Source organism: Macrobrachium rosenbergii, chromosome 7, assembly GCF_040412425.1.
Source record: "Macrobrachium rosenbergii isolate ZJJX-2024 chromosome 7, ASM4041242v1, whole genome shotgun sequence".
In the NCBI taxonomy this organism is placed as follows: domain Eukaryota; kingdom Metazoa; phylum Arthropoda; class Malacostraca; order Decapoda; family Palaemonidae; genus Macrobrachium; species Macrobrachium rosenbergii.
Window position 1 is genome coordinate 10,435,001 of NC_089747.1, and position 17,500 is coordinate 10,452,500.

Genomic DNA, 17,500 nt, shown 5'->3' on the forward strand with positions numbered 1-17,500 from the left:
TATATATATATATATATATATATATATATATATATATATATATATATATATATATATATATATATATACATATATATATATATATATATATTGTTAGGATCTTTGGTTGTTCTATACTATTACCTGTTTATTTATTCATTATTTTCATATTGTTGACGTCTGTGGTGGCGTGGCGCCAACTTTTAGTCAGGTTCATTGTTCTCTTGGGAAGAGAACTTTTGAGTACCAGCAGCAGTTCGACTTTGAGGACGTTTCTTGGGCACCGGTGTTTGGTTTGGAGCAGCGCACCAACGAAGATGGTTGTTTGTTGGCCGCAGGTGGAGACCCTGTCGGCATTTTGGCTCGGGTGCAGGATATGTCCTTTGTATAAAGACGGCAGCTTGACGTCGTGATAATACGGCCTGTTGTCGTTAGTTGCTGGAACTTCGCTGGAATGGCTTTTTTTGTATCGACTGCTGCTGGTACTTCTTTATTTATATAAGTAATACTGCTTTATTTTTGTGTTTCCCCCGGACCTGGCTCATTTTGTTATGGTTTTCTTTTTATTTAAGATTATTAAGTTTAATATTAATAAATCTATTTTATAACCATTTCCTGTATTTTTTGTTATTCCTCCTTCTTTGTGTGTGGAGCTGGATTAGAGAGCAGCCCCAATAATCTATAAAGATCCTGTGTTTTTCTTTTAAGGGCCGAAAACCTAGGCGACCGTGTGACAGGATTGGCTCTGCTCTGGTTGTCGGAGTTTTCACCACATTGAGGAGGAGGTTGGTTATTTTGGAAAAAAAAAAAACGTAATTTTTTTTTTCTGTCAGGGGAAGGTGTTAGGATCTTTTGGTTGTTCTATGGGCGGTACGGTAGTTACCTGTTTATTTATTTGGCTAATCCTCTCATTTTCACAGGATTGTTGACGTCTGTGGTGGCGTGGCGCCAACTTTTAGTCAGGTTCGGGCAGCAGTATGAGGTTGTTCTCTTGAAAGAGAACTTTTGAGATGCAGTTCGACTTTTGAGGACGTTTCTTGGGCAGCCGGTGTTTGGGCCCAGACTGGAGCAGCGCACCAACGAAGATGGTTGTTTGTTGGCCGCAAAAGACCCTGTCGGCAGTTTTGCTCAGGTGCAGGCCCCGTGTCCTTTGTATTTTTGGCGAGACGGCAGCAGGACGTCGTGATAATACGGCCTGTTGTCGTTAGTTGTGGGACTTCGCTGGAGATGGCTTTTTTTTTTTTTGTATCGACTGCTGCTGGTACTTCTTTATTTTTTGTGTTTCGCTCCTGGCTCATTTTGTTATGGTTTTTTTTTTATTTAAGATTATTAAGTTTAATATTAATAAATCTATTTTTATAACCATTTCCTGTATTTTTGTTATTCCTCCTTCTTTTGTGTGCGAGCTGTCGATTAGCCAGAGCAGCCCCAATAGTTTTTCCATCTATAAAGATCCTGTGTTTTCTTACAGAAAACCTCTGGTTCAAATATATATATATATATATATATATATATATATATATATATATATATATATATATATATATATATATATATATAATATATATATATACTATATATATATTATATATTACACACATGATAGTATCTACAGTTTCCCATCATATGCATGGTAAAAACTCTTAATAGGAGCGCTTGGATATATAAATGATAAAGAAAAAACTGAAGATAAAATGACAGAAATAACCGTGATGAGAACACAGGAGTTCATTTTGATGCCCACAATTAGGTTTGAATAAAGAGGTACTACGGAGATAAAAGGAAAAATAGGGGTAATGATGCTGAGGAAATCGAGATGCTCATGATGAGGGCAAGAAGAATGGTGGAAAAGAGAAGCTAAGCTCGGTTCGCATCAAGGATTTATTTTATTCCCTAACAACACTGTACTTCATTCTCATAAAGCAATTTAAAAGTGAATTAATATGCTTCACCATAACGTACGCACACAAGAACTGGCACAGACACAAATACATACATAAATACACGATATATATATGTATATATATATATATATATGCGTATGTAGTATAGACATACATACATACATAAAGGAGTCTGCTAAGTGAAGGGCAATAAGTCGAAAGGCCTAGCACTAATCCGTCGTTTCTCTTTCCTTCGTGGCAATGCCTTTATTTATATATATTCATCACGTGCCATATTTTCGTGATTAACTTCACATACATACTATACATATGTGTACACACACATATATATATAACATATATTTAATATATATATAATATACATACATACATACTGCCACTCTTTTCTGCCGACGCTATTCAGAAAAGCAGCCCACGCGACTGCGTTAGTTTACCCAGCGTCCCCACACTTTATGCATTAACTCCAACTTTGTGTGACAATTGGTCCAAAGTCAATACTCCGTTGAATGCAACAAAGTTCGTTGAGCTGGAATAAGGCTTTGCATATTTTGGACCGACGGGAAAATATTATACTAAAAGTTTACCATTTATTAGAATAAAGTTTACCATTTATCAGAACGCGAGGACTGTTTCGTGATGAAAACCTGGATGAGTATATGCATAGTTTTGGAGTATGTTTTGTGGTGGATCAGTTGCTGCTGATACCTGGTGTATGTCATGGCTTTATGACGTATACCTAGGCTCAAAAACATGTAAACATGCGATCGGTCATTTGTATTCTTTTACAAAATAAATTATTTCGTTCAATACGCATTGAATGGATGTTCAAAAAAGTCAGTACTGTGCAAACCCAGGACTAAAATCACACAATAAACTCTTATTTCGCCTATGTTTTGGAACAAGCTATTATAATCCCCTGTAATGTTAATAAATTTAATTAAACTTATCACAATTTATTTTAGTCAACTTTACCTAACTGGCCGAGTTAGAAGCGATTTTAAAGTATTAATATTCTTAATAGGGATTGGTGAATTTTTTACTTCAATTCTATGACATTTTTTAATGCAGAAAAAATGTCATAGAACTGAAGGAAAAAATTCCACCAATCCCTATTAAGAATATTAGTCCTTGTGGATTCAAATGACATAAAAGTCGCTTTCCACAACCCCAAGAATCTGTGTAAAGTTCTGAATAATCAAGACTAAGAAATCAACACGATTATGAAGTTAATTAAACGATAGAAGAGATGAGCATAAAATATCTATTTGTATACGTTAACAACACTGCAATTTACAAGCCTGTTTAAAATTACTTAAGTCATTAACCACAGCAGTTATTATTATTTTCCTTTCATCTACTACCAAAATGCATTATCTTCGTAAAGTGAACTTCCATTTTTTCAATTTGTATAAATTACTTCTGCAAAAATGTCAGCAATTACAGAGCGTCAAATCAACATCATATATTTACCCAAAAGACTATTTACCATAACGTCCAAATCACCCGGAAGCTTAAAATTAAAGAAGGTGATTTCAAGATCCACCTTCGCCAGGCCCTCTGAATTAACCTTACACAAGTGATCAGTCAGATTCTTTAATTATCACCTGATCAAATGAAAACGCAAAACTAACATAAAGATAATATAAATAGTAATTTATAGGCAATGGTCCTCGCGAAAAGGTGGATGAAATCGCCTTAACCCGAGCGCTCTCTCTCAAGAGAAGTCAAGAGTAACAAGAAATGAGGTCAACACGTAGGCGTTTATATTCATGGAATTAATTATCAGATATTTGGTCGGCGATGTTTCAACACCATCACTCTTCTTGGAGGAGAGGAGGAGGAGGAGGAGAGAGAGAGGAGAGAGAGAGAGAGAGAGAGAGAGAGAGAGAGAGAGAGTTTTTATAAACGAAAGAAAAATTCACGGCTATTACACCCGTGAAAGCAGGCTCACGAAAATGTATAACAATGATTATCTAATATATATATATATATATATATATATATATATATATATATATATATATATATATATATACATACACACATATACACACATACACACATATATCATATCACACAGTCGAGCAATAGTTAAGGCCAATCAAAGCCGGAGGTAGTAGCACGGGCGGCCAGCAACAATAAGGGGGAACCGCCAGACGATGATGACGGGCCACTTGCAGTAATATGGCTGGCGGGGGCGATTCGATGTTTAGACTGAATAATTGGAAACGTGTCCTTCCATATCGTCGTGTATTTAGTCTGGGACTCTCCATCGTCCCGTCATCATCATCATAGTTCGTGTTTCGACGCCTCGATTCCCCAATTCGCATTACGCTATTAGCTCAGTCTGTTGATTTTGGCAAATTGCATACGCGTCCGCGCGAGAAGATAAAAAAATAGTGTGAGAGAGAGAGAGAGAGGGTGGATTTCGGCGTGACGATTGGGGTGTGCTTTCAATTCGTCTGTGATCATACGCCCTTTAGTAAACCAAAAAAGATTTGGGGTATACACCCTGTCGCTGAAGCTGGTCCCCCCCCCAAAAAAAAAGGGAGGGTGGGCTGAGAATATTTAAAATGGCTTAGGAATATAAGCAATGGGTTTGAAATGTCTGCTTATATGTATGTCTGTGTGAGTGTGTGTGTATGTATGTTACTAAAGTGTTCAAACTGTGTGTTTTTATTCATAAAAAGTTACAAGTTTCTTGGACAAACAGTATGTAATGTATTTTTGTATAATTATAAATACATATCATATATATATATTCTATATGTATGTGACTTATATATGTATGTATGTATGTATGTATATAATTATATATACATTATATACATATATATATTATATATATACAGTACATATATCAAAAACTTTGAATTAATTTACCATGGAGATACACTCAATTATACAACAATAATATTAATGAAGAAAACTAACAACTGTCTCGCTGTTACCACAGATGTCCTTTTATTTTTGCTTTCGTCTTTTTAGTGAATAATTTACCTATTTTAAAATTTACATAAAAACTCGTTAACAACAACTCTTAGCTTTCGGGAAGCAATCGCCCCACCTACAGAAGGTGGGAAGAGTGCCTCCAGAAAGCTAAGAATTTTCATTAATGAAAATTCTTTTGTAACATCTAAAATAGGTAAACTATTCATATTGCAACACTCGAAATAGGTTTTCTCTTCCTTCTGTAATAATAATAACAATACATTTACTGAAAGATTACAAATGTGCGTATACTCTAAAACCGTTACATCCCCCACCCAACCCCCCTTCCCCGGAAAAAAAATTACCGTAACCTTCCTGGAAAACTTTTCACAAACATACCTGACTTAACCGGAGCAGTGACGTCAGCGGCAGTCGGCGCTGTAGCAGGTCCACTGGCAGTGGTAGCTTGGTAGCTGGTACCTGTTGTTGTTGTTGTTGCAGCTGTTGTAGGGGTCGTGTTGGTACCGATGGTAGTCGGGGTGGAAGCTATACCGACCACTATTGGCAGCAGGCAGGCAAGCAACCCGCCCAACCGCCCCATCTGAAAACAAAACAAAGAGAGATTGATTGCAGCATAAGTGTCTGATGGAAACCTTGCGCTGTTTTGGTAAACAAATGCTGTATTTATCGGAGAGTGATTAATTCTGAATTGAATATAAAGAGGCCAGTTCATTTTCAAAGACACGAATTTAAGCTGATACAATGAAAAGTTAATCCTCTTTGTGATTTTAATTAGAGAACGATTCGGTGATTAATATGATTTGAAACTGAATTGTGTTTCAGGATGGCATTACATTTCTAGGGTATCTAACCGAAGCCTGTACAGTAATTAACATATTCACCTAATTGTGCCTGACATAAATTTATAATTCATACTAGGGAGGTTGATGGTGACCTAATCTATCAGATATTACCGCGGAGGAATAATCAAGAAGCATCATTTATTTTTTATTTTTTCTTAAAGTCTTAAGCCGAGATGAACTTGAAAGACAAAATACCAAATTCACCGAGGGACATTTACCGATGCCAGAATGGTTGCCGATAAACCAGCGAATTTATTTCTTTTGCATCAGAGTGCATTTGGACTGAAGAATACCTTCCCTTTTCCCGATCGGTATTTCGAGAGGGCTTTGAAACGGCTGGCTTTCGTGCCGTGGCATTGATCACCATCGCCATCTGAATTGGAATCACTCTATGATGAGGGAAAAAAAGTCTCGCAACAGATGGGGAATTATTCGAGGATGAGTGAATAAGGTCTCGCGACCGATGAGGAATCACTCTTAGATGAATGAACAAGGTCTCGTGACAAATAGGTAATCACTCTGTGGTGAGTGAATATCTCGCGACAGATTGGGAATGACTCGAGAATGAGTGAATAAGGTCTTTCAACAGATGAGAAATCACTCTGGGATGAGTGAGTAAGGTCTCGCAACAGATGGGGAATCACTCGAGAATAAGTGAGTAAGGTCTTGCAACAGATGGGGAATCACTCTGGGATGAGTAAGATCTCGCAACAGATGGGGAATCACTCCGGGATGAGTGTATAAGGTCTTGCAACAGATGGGGAATCACTCTTGGGGAATCAATCAGGTCTTGAACAGATAATCACACTTGGATAAGATCTGGGGAATCACACTTGGAACAGATGGGGAATAACTCGAGAATGAGTGAGGAAGGTCTTGCAACAGATGGGGAATCACACTTGGATGAGTGAGTAAGGTCTTGCAACAGATGGGGAATCACTCTGGGATGAGTTAGATCTCGCAACGGATGGGGAACTGCTCGAGAATAAGTGAGTAAGGTCTTGCAATAGATGGGGAGAATCAATCTTGGATGAGTGGATAAGGTCTTGCAACAGATGGGGAATCACTCTGGGATGAGTGAGTAAGGAAGGTCTTGCAACAGATGGGGAGTCACTCTGGGATGAGTGAATAAAGTATCTTGATGGGAAAACAAACGGCAAGATAAAAAATGGTTCCCCTATATATTCAACTGACGCACCATAAATATTTTCCAGATGGATCTCTAAATTAGTCCATTAAATGGCTTCCTTCAGTGTCCAACAAATGGATTAGATGGTTCCTCGTTTACCAAGCAGCTTTTTAGAATCTCAAATAAATGGCTCCCTATCTACCCATCGAACGGGCTCCTGAGTATTCTTGAATGTTTTTCAGTCGGTTCCCTTAATGTTCACCTAACGGTTACAAATGTTTACAAAAAGGTTCGCCAAATGTTTATTGAATACCCTTCCTTCATTTTTTACTGATAACGAGACAGAAGTGTGTCCCTTAATATTATATGAGTTGTTTATCATATTAAAATTCAAATTCCCAGTTTGCTCTAAAATAATTACACACAAATAAGATAAGAAACACTTACCTCGCCATCATTTAATTTTATCAACTGAGATCTATCTAACACACATCTAGAACTCCCATATAAACAAGCAAACGCTAGGCATAACGAATACATATTATTCTTCCAGGCTAATTTAAAAATAACAGAAAAAAAGTGAATGCCATTAGCAAACAAACAAACATCGCTATGAGAAAGATAAATAAAATACAAACTTTAAGAATAAAGAAGAGGCAAATGCTAAATGTATAAAAAAAACATACTGTACATCAAAGGTATTATAAACTAGCAAATGTATCCAATAATCAGAAATTAATTGCTTGCGAAATATTACGACTCTTCCAGTTGAAACAGTCTTGAAGAGAGAGAGAGAGAGAGAGAGAGAGGATTACTCTCATATTCTAGGGGGAAATGACAATATTCAAATTAAATAAAATCAATTATAAAATGCATGTTCCTTGGGGTTACATGGAAATTGAGTCATTGCAATGCACTGGCGGGGCGGCGGGGGAGGGCGTGTTGGGGGTCTGAAGCAATAAGGAATGGTGAAACAACGGAAAATCACGCATAGTATAAACGATGAATAAAACGTGAAATGAGGAGCTTGATAAGCAATAGCTTGATCTCCGAGAAAGGAATGTATGGATATCTGAGACAAATCCTTGATGATGAAATGAGGAATATTTAGGTACTGACCTCATATTTTCGAGCTAAATGAAAAATGACATGCAAAGCTATGACGAGGGATAAAAAACGTCAAGCAAATTAAAGTATATACAAAAATCAACTAACACAAGGGCTGACGAGAAACGGAAAAGTTAACTGTTTAATTAAACCAGGAACACAGTCGATGATAGAAAGCAGGTGTATGCTACAGCAATGAGATTATAAAATATACAGTACGAGAGGTATATAAAGATACGAATGCAATTGTCAAGAAGTACGTTAAGGTATTTGGTTTGTAGGAGGAATCAAATCTCTGTTGACTGAAAAAAAGCTTTAAATGGAATAATTTCCATTAATTTGCATTTGGAATTTATTTCGAAAATAATTTGCATTTGGAATTTATTTCGAAAATAATTTGAGTTGGAATTTATTTCAAAAATAATTCGCAGTTGGAATTGATTTTAAAATAATTTGCAGTTGGAATTTATTTCGAAATTAATTTGCCGTTGGAATTGATTTCAAAATAATTTACAGTTGGAATTTATTTATTTCGAAAATAACTTGCAGCTGGAATTAATTTCGAAAATAATTTGCAGTTGGAATTTATTTCGAAAATAGTTTGCAGTTGGAATTTATTTCGAAAACAATTTGCAGTTGGGATTTATTTCGAAAATAATTTGCAGCTGGGATTTATTTCGAAAACAATTTGCAGTTGGATTTTATTTCGAAACCACTGTGTGGATTCGGGGCCGCTGAATTTGCATGCATTCACATGTACAAAGAAAAACAATTCGTCTATACCTGTGCATATGTGTCTGTACAAGTGTGCGCCGTTGAAACAACTTTGAATGTAAATAAAACCGTGCACTTTCATATATTGTAGTTACAAATACATCTGTCATTGAGGAAATATACTGATGGCCAATAAGCAGACTGATGACCTTATCGACGTTTTAATTACCTCGCTTCTTTTTCCTGACGCCTTTACTTTATCTTGCCATCATCATGAGTCTTGGTCATTCCTTTCGTCCAGTCTGTTTTGATTTCTCTCCCTCTCCCTCTCCTCCCAGGGACGCCCCGAGTTAGCCCCCGGGACACACCGGGGTACCTCCTGGAATTGGCCATGGGATCTAATCCAATTGATTTTATGGTCTGCAATCTGTTACCAGGACAACCTCAATTTGTATCCATTCCAAGGAAAACCTCACTTTTACCCCTCTCTCCAAAGCCACAATTCCCACTCAGATCCCTCTCTTCAAACCTCTTCCAAATCACACACAACCTCCCAGACGATGACCATTAAGAAAGGAGTTATTTTCACAAGCTTATACAATCTGTGGCTAAATTTTCTCTGTGAGATACTGATAACGCCAATTTTGAGGGGGGCCAAAAGAGTTTTGTTATTGACCTTCTGCTGTGATTTTATGGTACTGTAATAATCTTGCATCCTTTCTTCTCCTCTGATTCTGAGTATGTTCACGTCAATAGATCTGTAAAGATCTGTCTGCGTGTACATATGAATCTACGTATAAAGTTTCTAAAACAATGAGACGAATGTACATTGCATTAAGAAATAAACTAGGCGATACACTTCTTGAGGATAAATTTGCTAACCCTAGCTCTTCTGGGCTTGCAGATGAGCACACATTATTCACATACAATGATTTTCAATTCTTTGATGTTCATTTTAAGAAATCTTCGTTCAGTTTTTTAACCGTCTTTAGTGCTTTTTATTAACTGCTTTTAGTAGACAATCACGCATTCATTAACGGGGACAGAATAGAAGCCTTCTTGTGGAAATGGAAATGACTAAAAGAAAAAGTTTAGAAACTATTCATGCTGAGCATTGAAAGGTATTTGCCAACAGAATATTAACTGTATATATAAGTGGATAAATACTGCCGGTCGTTAATTCTCCATATTTTGTGTAAGTTGGAATTCTATAAGTCTGTAATAACTACTTGATCTAATCGCCCTTTTACCATCCACCCTAAGTCATCCTCTTCTTCCTTGAAATCCGGCTGTTTTACTGCTGACTTATCGAAGTCTGTTGACAGCGCACAGGAAAACCCTCCGTCATCCGAAAGCTCCCCACTTATGGTACTTCTTCAAAAGGAACGCTGAGTCACACCTCCGTATCTGACCAATCTTTCCCCCCGACGCAATCGACAGGTTTTCATTTGTTTCCAAGTGAGTTTCGTATGGCTCTAGTCAGAGTTTACAGTTCTCTCTCTCTCTCTCTCTTATTACTAGCACTTCGATCATCTCTTTTTGTGCTCAATCAAGTGTCAATCATTACATTTCAAAAAATGCTTCACTGTATCCTTTCGAGGACCTTCATCTCTGTGTCAAAGTATTATTAATGAGGGTCAGAATGCTGTCTCTCACTGAAGAATGCGTAAAAAGGATGTACGAACTCGACATACTCGCAAAAGAAAAAATATAATCATCTCCTGTCAATTTCTGCTGGTCTCAGCAAATCTAGCTAACGCCTGCATTTTTCTTCTGCGCTGCAACTGTCTATCCTTACTAGCATGGAAATTCAATAATAGTGGCCTGACGTACCTGAATTACACAATGGTACCATTCATCCACTGACACTGGGAAGACGTTAATTATGATGGTAGATATGTTATTACGATGCCCAATAATGTAGTTAACATAACGAGTCTATTGTCTATCATTTCATTTCCACGTTCTGGAGATAACTGCTCTCAGAAATCCCATGGGCATTAAGGGCCTTCTTTGATCTGTCGTCAACCGACACAACAGAACGGATTTATAAAATAAACTTAAAACTAAAAAACAACTTGCTCGTACTAACCACCATGGAAGGGAACTCAAAGCAAAGGCTGTGGAAGGCCATGCTACAGAGGCTATGACACAGTCTGTGGTTTGAGGATAATGGTTATGTATAATTATGGTCATCATCAGGGGACAAATATTTTAATAAGTCACAATTGAAAGGGAGGTATTCTGAGTGATCCCAACTACGAACTTTATTCCATAACTCATATACTTCCATGCATTAGATAGAAATAAATCTATGGCCTTAATAAAGTGAAGGTCAATTCAGTTCTGAAAACGGGACTACAAGTATTACTGGACATTTCAAAAGCATAAATATCCAAATTATTCGCAAACAACTCATTGAATGAGCGTTTTCTGAAGTGGACTGTTGTCGAACTAATTAACACATTTCTTAAATTTAATCTCTTTTGTTTTGCCTGGCACGCAAACACTTCATTCAAAGAAAGTTGTTTCCTCATTAGCCAACAAAAGGAGGTTCAATTGCTTTGTTTTTTAATTCAAACAAAAGTCAGACGGATGAGCACGAACACAATGTTTTATCTCATTTAATGAACCTGACAAGTGGACTACAATGCTAGAGCAGTTTCCATTCAATAATGTGGTCCCGTGAAAACAACCCAATTTACTGTGTGTAATCTCCACTTAAACTTATAAAGTCAGAAAATAGCATTTCAACTTATATTACGATGATGAGGTCACCGCACTACTTCATTTAGGAGAAAAGGTCACTGGGAAGGACAACATATTGGTCTTTAATGGCCACAGCCCTAAGAAAACAAGGAAAACGAAAAGAAAGGGTGAAAAGTTTATTCACGAAGTGAAAGAACCGCCCTTTAAAGGTAGACAAGTTATCAGTCAAGGAACAAGAGAGGCAATAAGAGAATTCCTCGGCCTGCCAGTATATGAAGTGCAATGGTCTCTTCTTTAACAATCTTGTGTTCTTGGTCACCCTTCTAAATCTCCTTTCAAATCTTACTGTTAAAACTTCCAGTTATGTGAACGTCTCTGCCATTTTTTTTTGAACTTACAACACTTACACTCAATGCTTTATTGAAAGGATTATTTCACTGTATCGTACAATATATTTTATACCATTTAAGAGAATTTTACATACACACACACACACACACACACAAATGGAAACAGCATTATCTTTATGGAAATAACATTATCTGAGCGCAGCATTTTAGCTTCATTTTGAAAATAATCAACAAATGGTTACGAGATTAAAATTACCATAATTTCTAATTAGCTTCGCTTAACACCAAAAGCTAATGAATACATAATTCAAGTTTATTCTCTTAGTAACAACAATCCTTAGAAATTTTCTGTTAAATATACGTTGAATTTCATAGAAATCTGTATGGTTTAGCTCAAGGCAAAGAAACTGTTACTGAATGCACGAGTTTCCTTTGCCATTACTGAAAGACAATTGCCAGCTGGGGACGAGAGACCTCCTGATTTCACTCTAAAGGACACAGCCTTGCGGAGAGCTTCAATTAGCATGTACAGGATGTTATCTAATACCGTTCTTCGGGTGCATGTATTTACAAATTAACATTACTTAATCAAAGAGGTCTGTATTTATTCCTAAGGATTTAATCTTTGAAAGTGATCCAAGATTTTATTGCCTTAATGTATCATATATTAGTTTCAAAGTACTGACTCTGCATTAAATATAGAAACCTTTGCCAAGGATGGTGATAAGGTGCAAAATGCTGATCTGCTTTATTTGCAAGACGTCTTCCTTCATTCTACGAGATAAGTCATGAACAGGAAACTTGTAATTACGTCTTGCTAAAAAATATGGAAGGTTTAACAGATGAATTACATTATAAAAGAATTGAAGAGTCTTTTTCATTTTCATTTATTTTTATTGATTGATTTATTTTTATTTATTTATTTATCTGTTTTTATTTATTTACTTATTTATTTTTATTTATTTATTTATATTCCTCCTCAGTTCTCATAAACTAGGATTGGCACTTCCCAAATAGAGGTAAGGTCTAGTGACAGAATAAAATAGAAGAAAATGGGAAAGCGTTATAAAGGCCAATAATGAAATATTCTATACAATGTATAAGCCCTGCAAAGTAATTATATAACAATGTTCATAAAAATACCTTCAAGAAAGTTACGGCTACACTTTGAGAGCTGCGTTTCTTCAGAAAGTATCAGCAAATGAATGGGGCTAGATGGTTCAATCCCATTCTGAGGGACGTAGCCCCACCACAAAGGGTTTGTAATTGATTACACAAGACGATCCAGTCTTATCCTAAGGGATCTAAGCCCTCAAAGGTGATCAAAGATTACCTGATCCTTTGTAGAACATCGTTAATGAATTTAATCTTTCGATAAGCTCCCCTCCCCCCACGTCCCCCTCACCATCCTCGCGGCTTATAAGAACAGGAGCTTGCAAATGCTCAAAGGTTTCATTACGCTTAAGATGGATGATTCAAACTTCGAGTAAAAATCTGAAACTTAATCTATTATAATCGATAAAATTTGCATCTAATGAACTTTATCAAAGGAATAATTAATTTTCTTCATTATCTCTCATGATTTATCCATCGCCGGTTCGCGAATAAAAGTGATGAGTTTTGGTACCACAGACAGGCTATCGGAGAACTAGTCGTCAGTGTCCCTGGCCGTTGTGACGCCAGATAACCCTTAACCTATCACGACAACTATCTTTTATCGTGACGGGCATGACCATGAGCATGTAACGTTACACTGCCTAAGAAAACTTTGGATGTTACGAAGGTTAAATTAATGCAGTCGTAAGGAAAGCATAAATGATTGATTTTCCTTTCAGCAAGAAAGACACAGATAGACATGAATTCCAGATATGAAAGCACAGATATTCTTGAATTCCAGATGTGAAAAGACGGGTGAACATAAATTCCTGATATACAAGCACAAATAAATATAAATTTCACATGAACACGCCTACACAAGGCACACATACAATGATAAACATAAATTCCAGATACACAAGCATAGACAAATATGCATGCCAGATACACAAGCAAAGATAAACAAGGATTCTAGATACACAATCACAAACATGAATTCCAGATACGCAGGCACAGACAAACATGAATTCCAGATACAGAGGCACGGACAAACATGAATTCCAGATACACAAACACAGCCAAACATGAATTCCAGATACACAAGCACGGACAAACATGAATTCCAGATACACAAACACAGCCAAACATGAATTCCAGATACACAATCACAAACATGAACTCCAGATACAGAGCAAACAAACATGAATGCCAGATACAGAGCCAGGACAAACATGATAAACAGAGACACGGACAAACATGAATTCCAGATACAGAGCCACGGACAAACACGAATTCCAGATACAGAGCTCGGACAAACATGAATTCCAGATACGAGAGGCAAACATGAATTCCAGATACAGAGCCATGAATTCCAGATACAGAGCCACGGACAAACATGAATTCACAAACAAACATGACAAAGAGCCACGGACAAACATGAATTCCAGATAGACAACAAACATGAATTCCAGATACAGAGACACGGACAAACATGAATTCCAGATACAGAGCCACGGACAAACATGAATTCCAGATACAGAGCCACGGACAAACATGAATTCCAGATACAGAGACACGGACAAACATGAATTCCAGATAAACAAACACGGACAAACATGAATTCCAGATACACAAACACAGCCAAACATGATATAACAAGGAAAGATAAACAGATAAAAAAAGCAGAGATTAACAAGAATTCAAAACGAACAAAGAGTAAACATGAATTCCAGGCACATCACTCATATAAACATGAATTCAGCGTACAAACACACAGCTAAACACGAATTCCAGACAAACGCACATGGACATGCATGAATTCCAGGTACATACACACACGAATAAAAATGAATTCATGTACAAATGCAAAGATAAAAACGAATAATTCCAACTTCACAAAAACGGATAAACATGATCCCAGACACGCATCAATTGAAGCAAGCCATTTCAACTGCAGCGTCCAAGTGGAATCAGTTTAAAGGGAGCCATTGTCAGAACAGACTTACCGAAAGGTTGTCGGTGTTGGGGCATTATAGGAATGGGTAATATGAAACAACGACAGCACCATTTATAGAGTATGACCATAAGGTTTGCAAACTGAAGTTTGTTACAGGAGACTCTTTCTCTCTCTCTCTCTCTCTCTCTCTCTCTCTCTCTCTCTCTCTCTCTCTCTCTCTCTCATGTAAGATTTCTCCCTCTCGCTGCTTTTTTTTTTTATTTCTGAGTGTTACTCTTCTGTAGAAGAAACTGCTCTCTCTTTCTCTCATTTAACAGGACTGCTCTCTGGTTTTAAGGAGATTCTCTCTCTCTCTCTCTCTCTCCTTCATTTAAGATTTTTTCTCTCTCTCATTTCTGAGGATCACTCTCTTTTTAGAAGATAGCGCTCTCCCTCTCTCTCATTTCAGAGGTTTGCTCTCTGGCTTTAGGGAGAGTCTTCTCTCTCTCTTTCTCTCTCTCTCTCCTCAGGATTACTCTTCTCTGTAGAAGATACTGCTCTTTCATTTCACAGGATTGCTCTCTGGTTTCAAGAAGAGTCTCTCTCTCTCTCTCTCTGACAGCAAAACTGTTACAGCTTGTTTTCACGAGATGTGGTAATACCCCTCTCTTGTTCCAAGGACCGAATCACCCTACAACATACACGAGCATATCGCCCATTTTGCCAGGTTCTAATCCTCCTGTTTTCCCGGCGGCGATGCCCTTATTGACAAGGACGCTGATTCCGGAGGAGGAACTCCCGACCCAGGCACCACCGTAAGGACGTGTGTTGACTCGCTGTTACGTAACGCCAAAATACGTAATCTTAGCATATACTCGCCATGTTACAAACTACAGCATGGGGAGTGGATGGAAAGCACATTTACTTTCTACTGTTTGTTTTGTATTTACATTCATCTTGTATTGCGATAGGCACAAGCTCACCTATTATTATTATTATTATTATTATTATTATTGCTAGCGAGACGACGAGCGCTACGCTGCGCTGGGCAGGACAGGAGTTGAAGGACTCGCTGTTTGAACGCGGCTGCCAGTCGTGAACTGGGTCCTTCGTCCCCCAACACAGAAATAATTAAGCCGAGGAAGCTTACACGACGGCACACAATAGCGCACTGAAAATATCGTCGTTAAATAACTCATTATAGGGGTTGCAGGAGGGTGGATGTGTCATGTTCCTACCCTCCCGATCCTCTACCTACCCTGCCCCATCCGGAGCGGACAAACAGGTTTGCAGGAGGGTGGATATGTCATGTTTTCCCTACTTTCCCGATCTCCTACCTACCCCGCCCCACCCCGGGCCGGACAAACAAGAACAAGAACAGGCCTCTAAGGGCAACTGACTTGAAATTAAAGCTTCCAAATAATCTGGCGTTCATTTGAAATTTCTAATAGGCTACGTACATAGAAGCTACTGGTCACTTTTACCAGACACGTTATGTAACTGTAAAACCCGCAATGCCCTCTCAACTTCTCGAATTCTTCACGCCTTTTGGATACGCTTATCACTACACAACCTGAGATTCAAACGTCAGAAGTTGAAGAAATGCTGACGTCCGCAGCAGGATTCGAACCCGCATCCGGAGTATCAGGAAGAGGTCACGTTGCTGACCTGACCGTTTACGGGACGGGACCCAAGACAACGTGATTCTGAGTGATTGCAGGAGAAATACATTTTGAAATTGTACTGACGTGTTATTAATCTTCGAATGAGGAAATGCAATTAATCTTGATGGATATGAGATTTAAATGGCGTTGTTTGTGAAGACCCAAAGAGCTTCACCGAATTCGGCTCTCTTTCAGAGACTGGTATCCAATTATGAAGTCTAAACCATATGGAGACGAATCATCAACAGATGGTCGCAGTGTGATGATTACAATATCTAGTGTGAATTTGTATGGATTTTCTTTATAAATGAATGATTACATAACCACAAATGTAACAAGAATTACAAGGATACTTAGTGTAACGGTGCATTTTACTCCAAAATTATTATTCCTCTCTCTCTCTCTTTCACTTAAATCTTTGGAGATATGTAACAAACCGACCTCGTTACGGCAAATCTCTGAAACTAATCTTTTAATTTGAAATTTCAATCAAGACCTAAACTCCTGCTGATTATCGCATATTAAAATGATCAACTTCCGGAAGAAATAACCACTTAATGAATTTCACAAAAATTAATTAAAGTTGGTCCCTTAGGCTTGCTACAATCGGGCGAGCGCGATTTTAACATAAATCAAATGTGGGCTACGGATTTTCTTTGAATAGTCACCTAACAAAAACGAGAGAGAGAGAGAGAGAGAGAGAGAGAGAGAGAGAGAGAGAGAGAGAGAGAGAGAGAGAACTATTCCGAGGCTGTCTACGATTACATAAGGAGTAGGGTTTGCAACTTGTGTCTCGCTTTTTGTATTCATTACCCCGACAATAAAAGGCAAGGTTTTGTAATATCCCCCCTCAGTCATTTCAAAGCTGCAGAACGATTTATTATTTGTAATGTTAATCAGCTGGTAAAAAATGTCTAATATTGTACCCTTTATTATTCAAAGAACTAAGCATCAATACTGGAACTCTAGTATTTTTTATGTAAAAGGGACTACTAAATAAAAACTAAAGATTATGCAAGTAGTAAAAAAGTACATATTTAATATATAATACGGCGATTTTGCAACTAAGAATAATACTCTTAAGAGATGGATTCTATACGATTTCAGTCAAAAGAAGTT

General features: G+C 37.5%; 1 protein-coding gene across 3 annotated transcripts in view; it reads right to left on the minus strand.

The window, feature by feature from the left end:
• LOC136840123 (uncharacterized) overlaps window positions 1-17,500 on the minus strand; it is a 697,102-nt gene that overhangs the window by 169,259 nt on the left and 510,343 nt on the right. For all 3 annotated transcript variants that reach the window (XM_067106519.1, XM_067106520.1, XM_067106521.1), the window contains one exon: window positions 5,214-5,415. In XM_067106519.1, coding sequence (XP_066962620.1) covers window positions 5,214-5,415 — 202 coding nt within the window. The remainder of the gene's footprint in view (window positions 1-5,213; window positions 5,416-17,500) is intronic.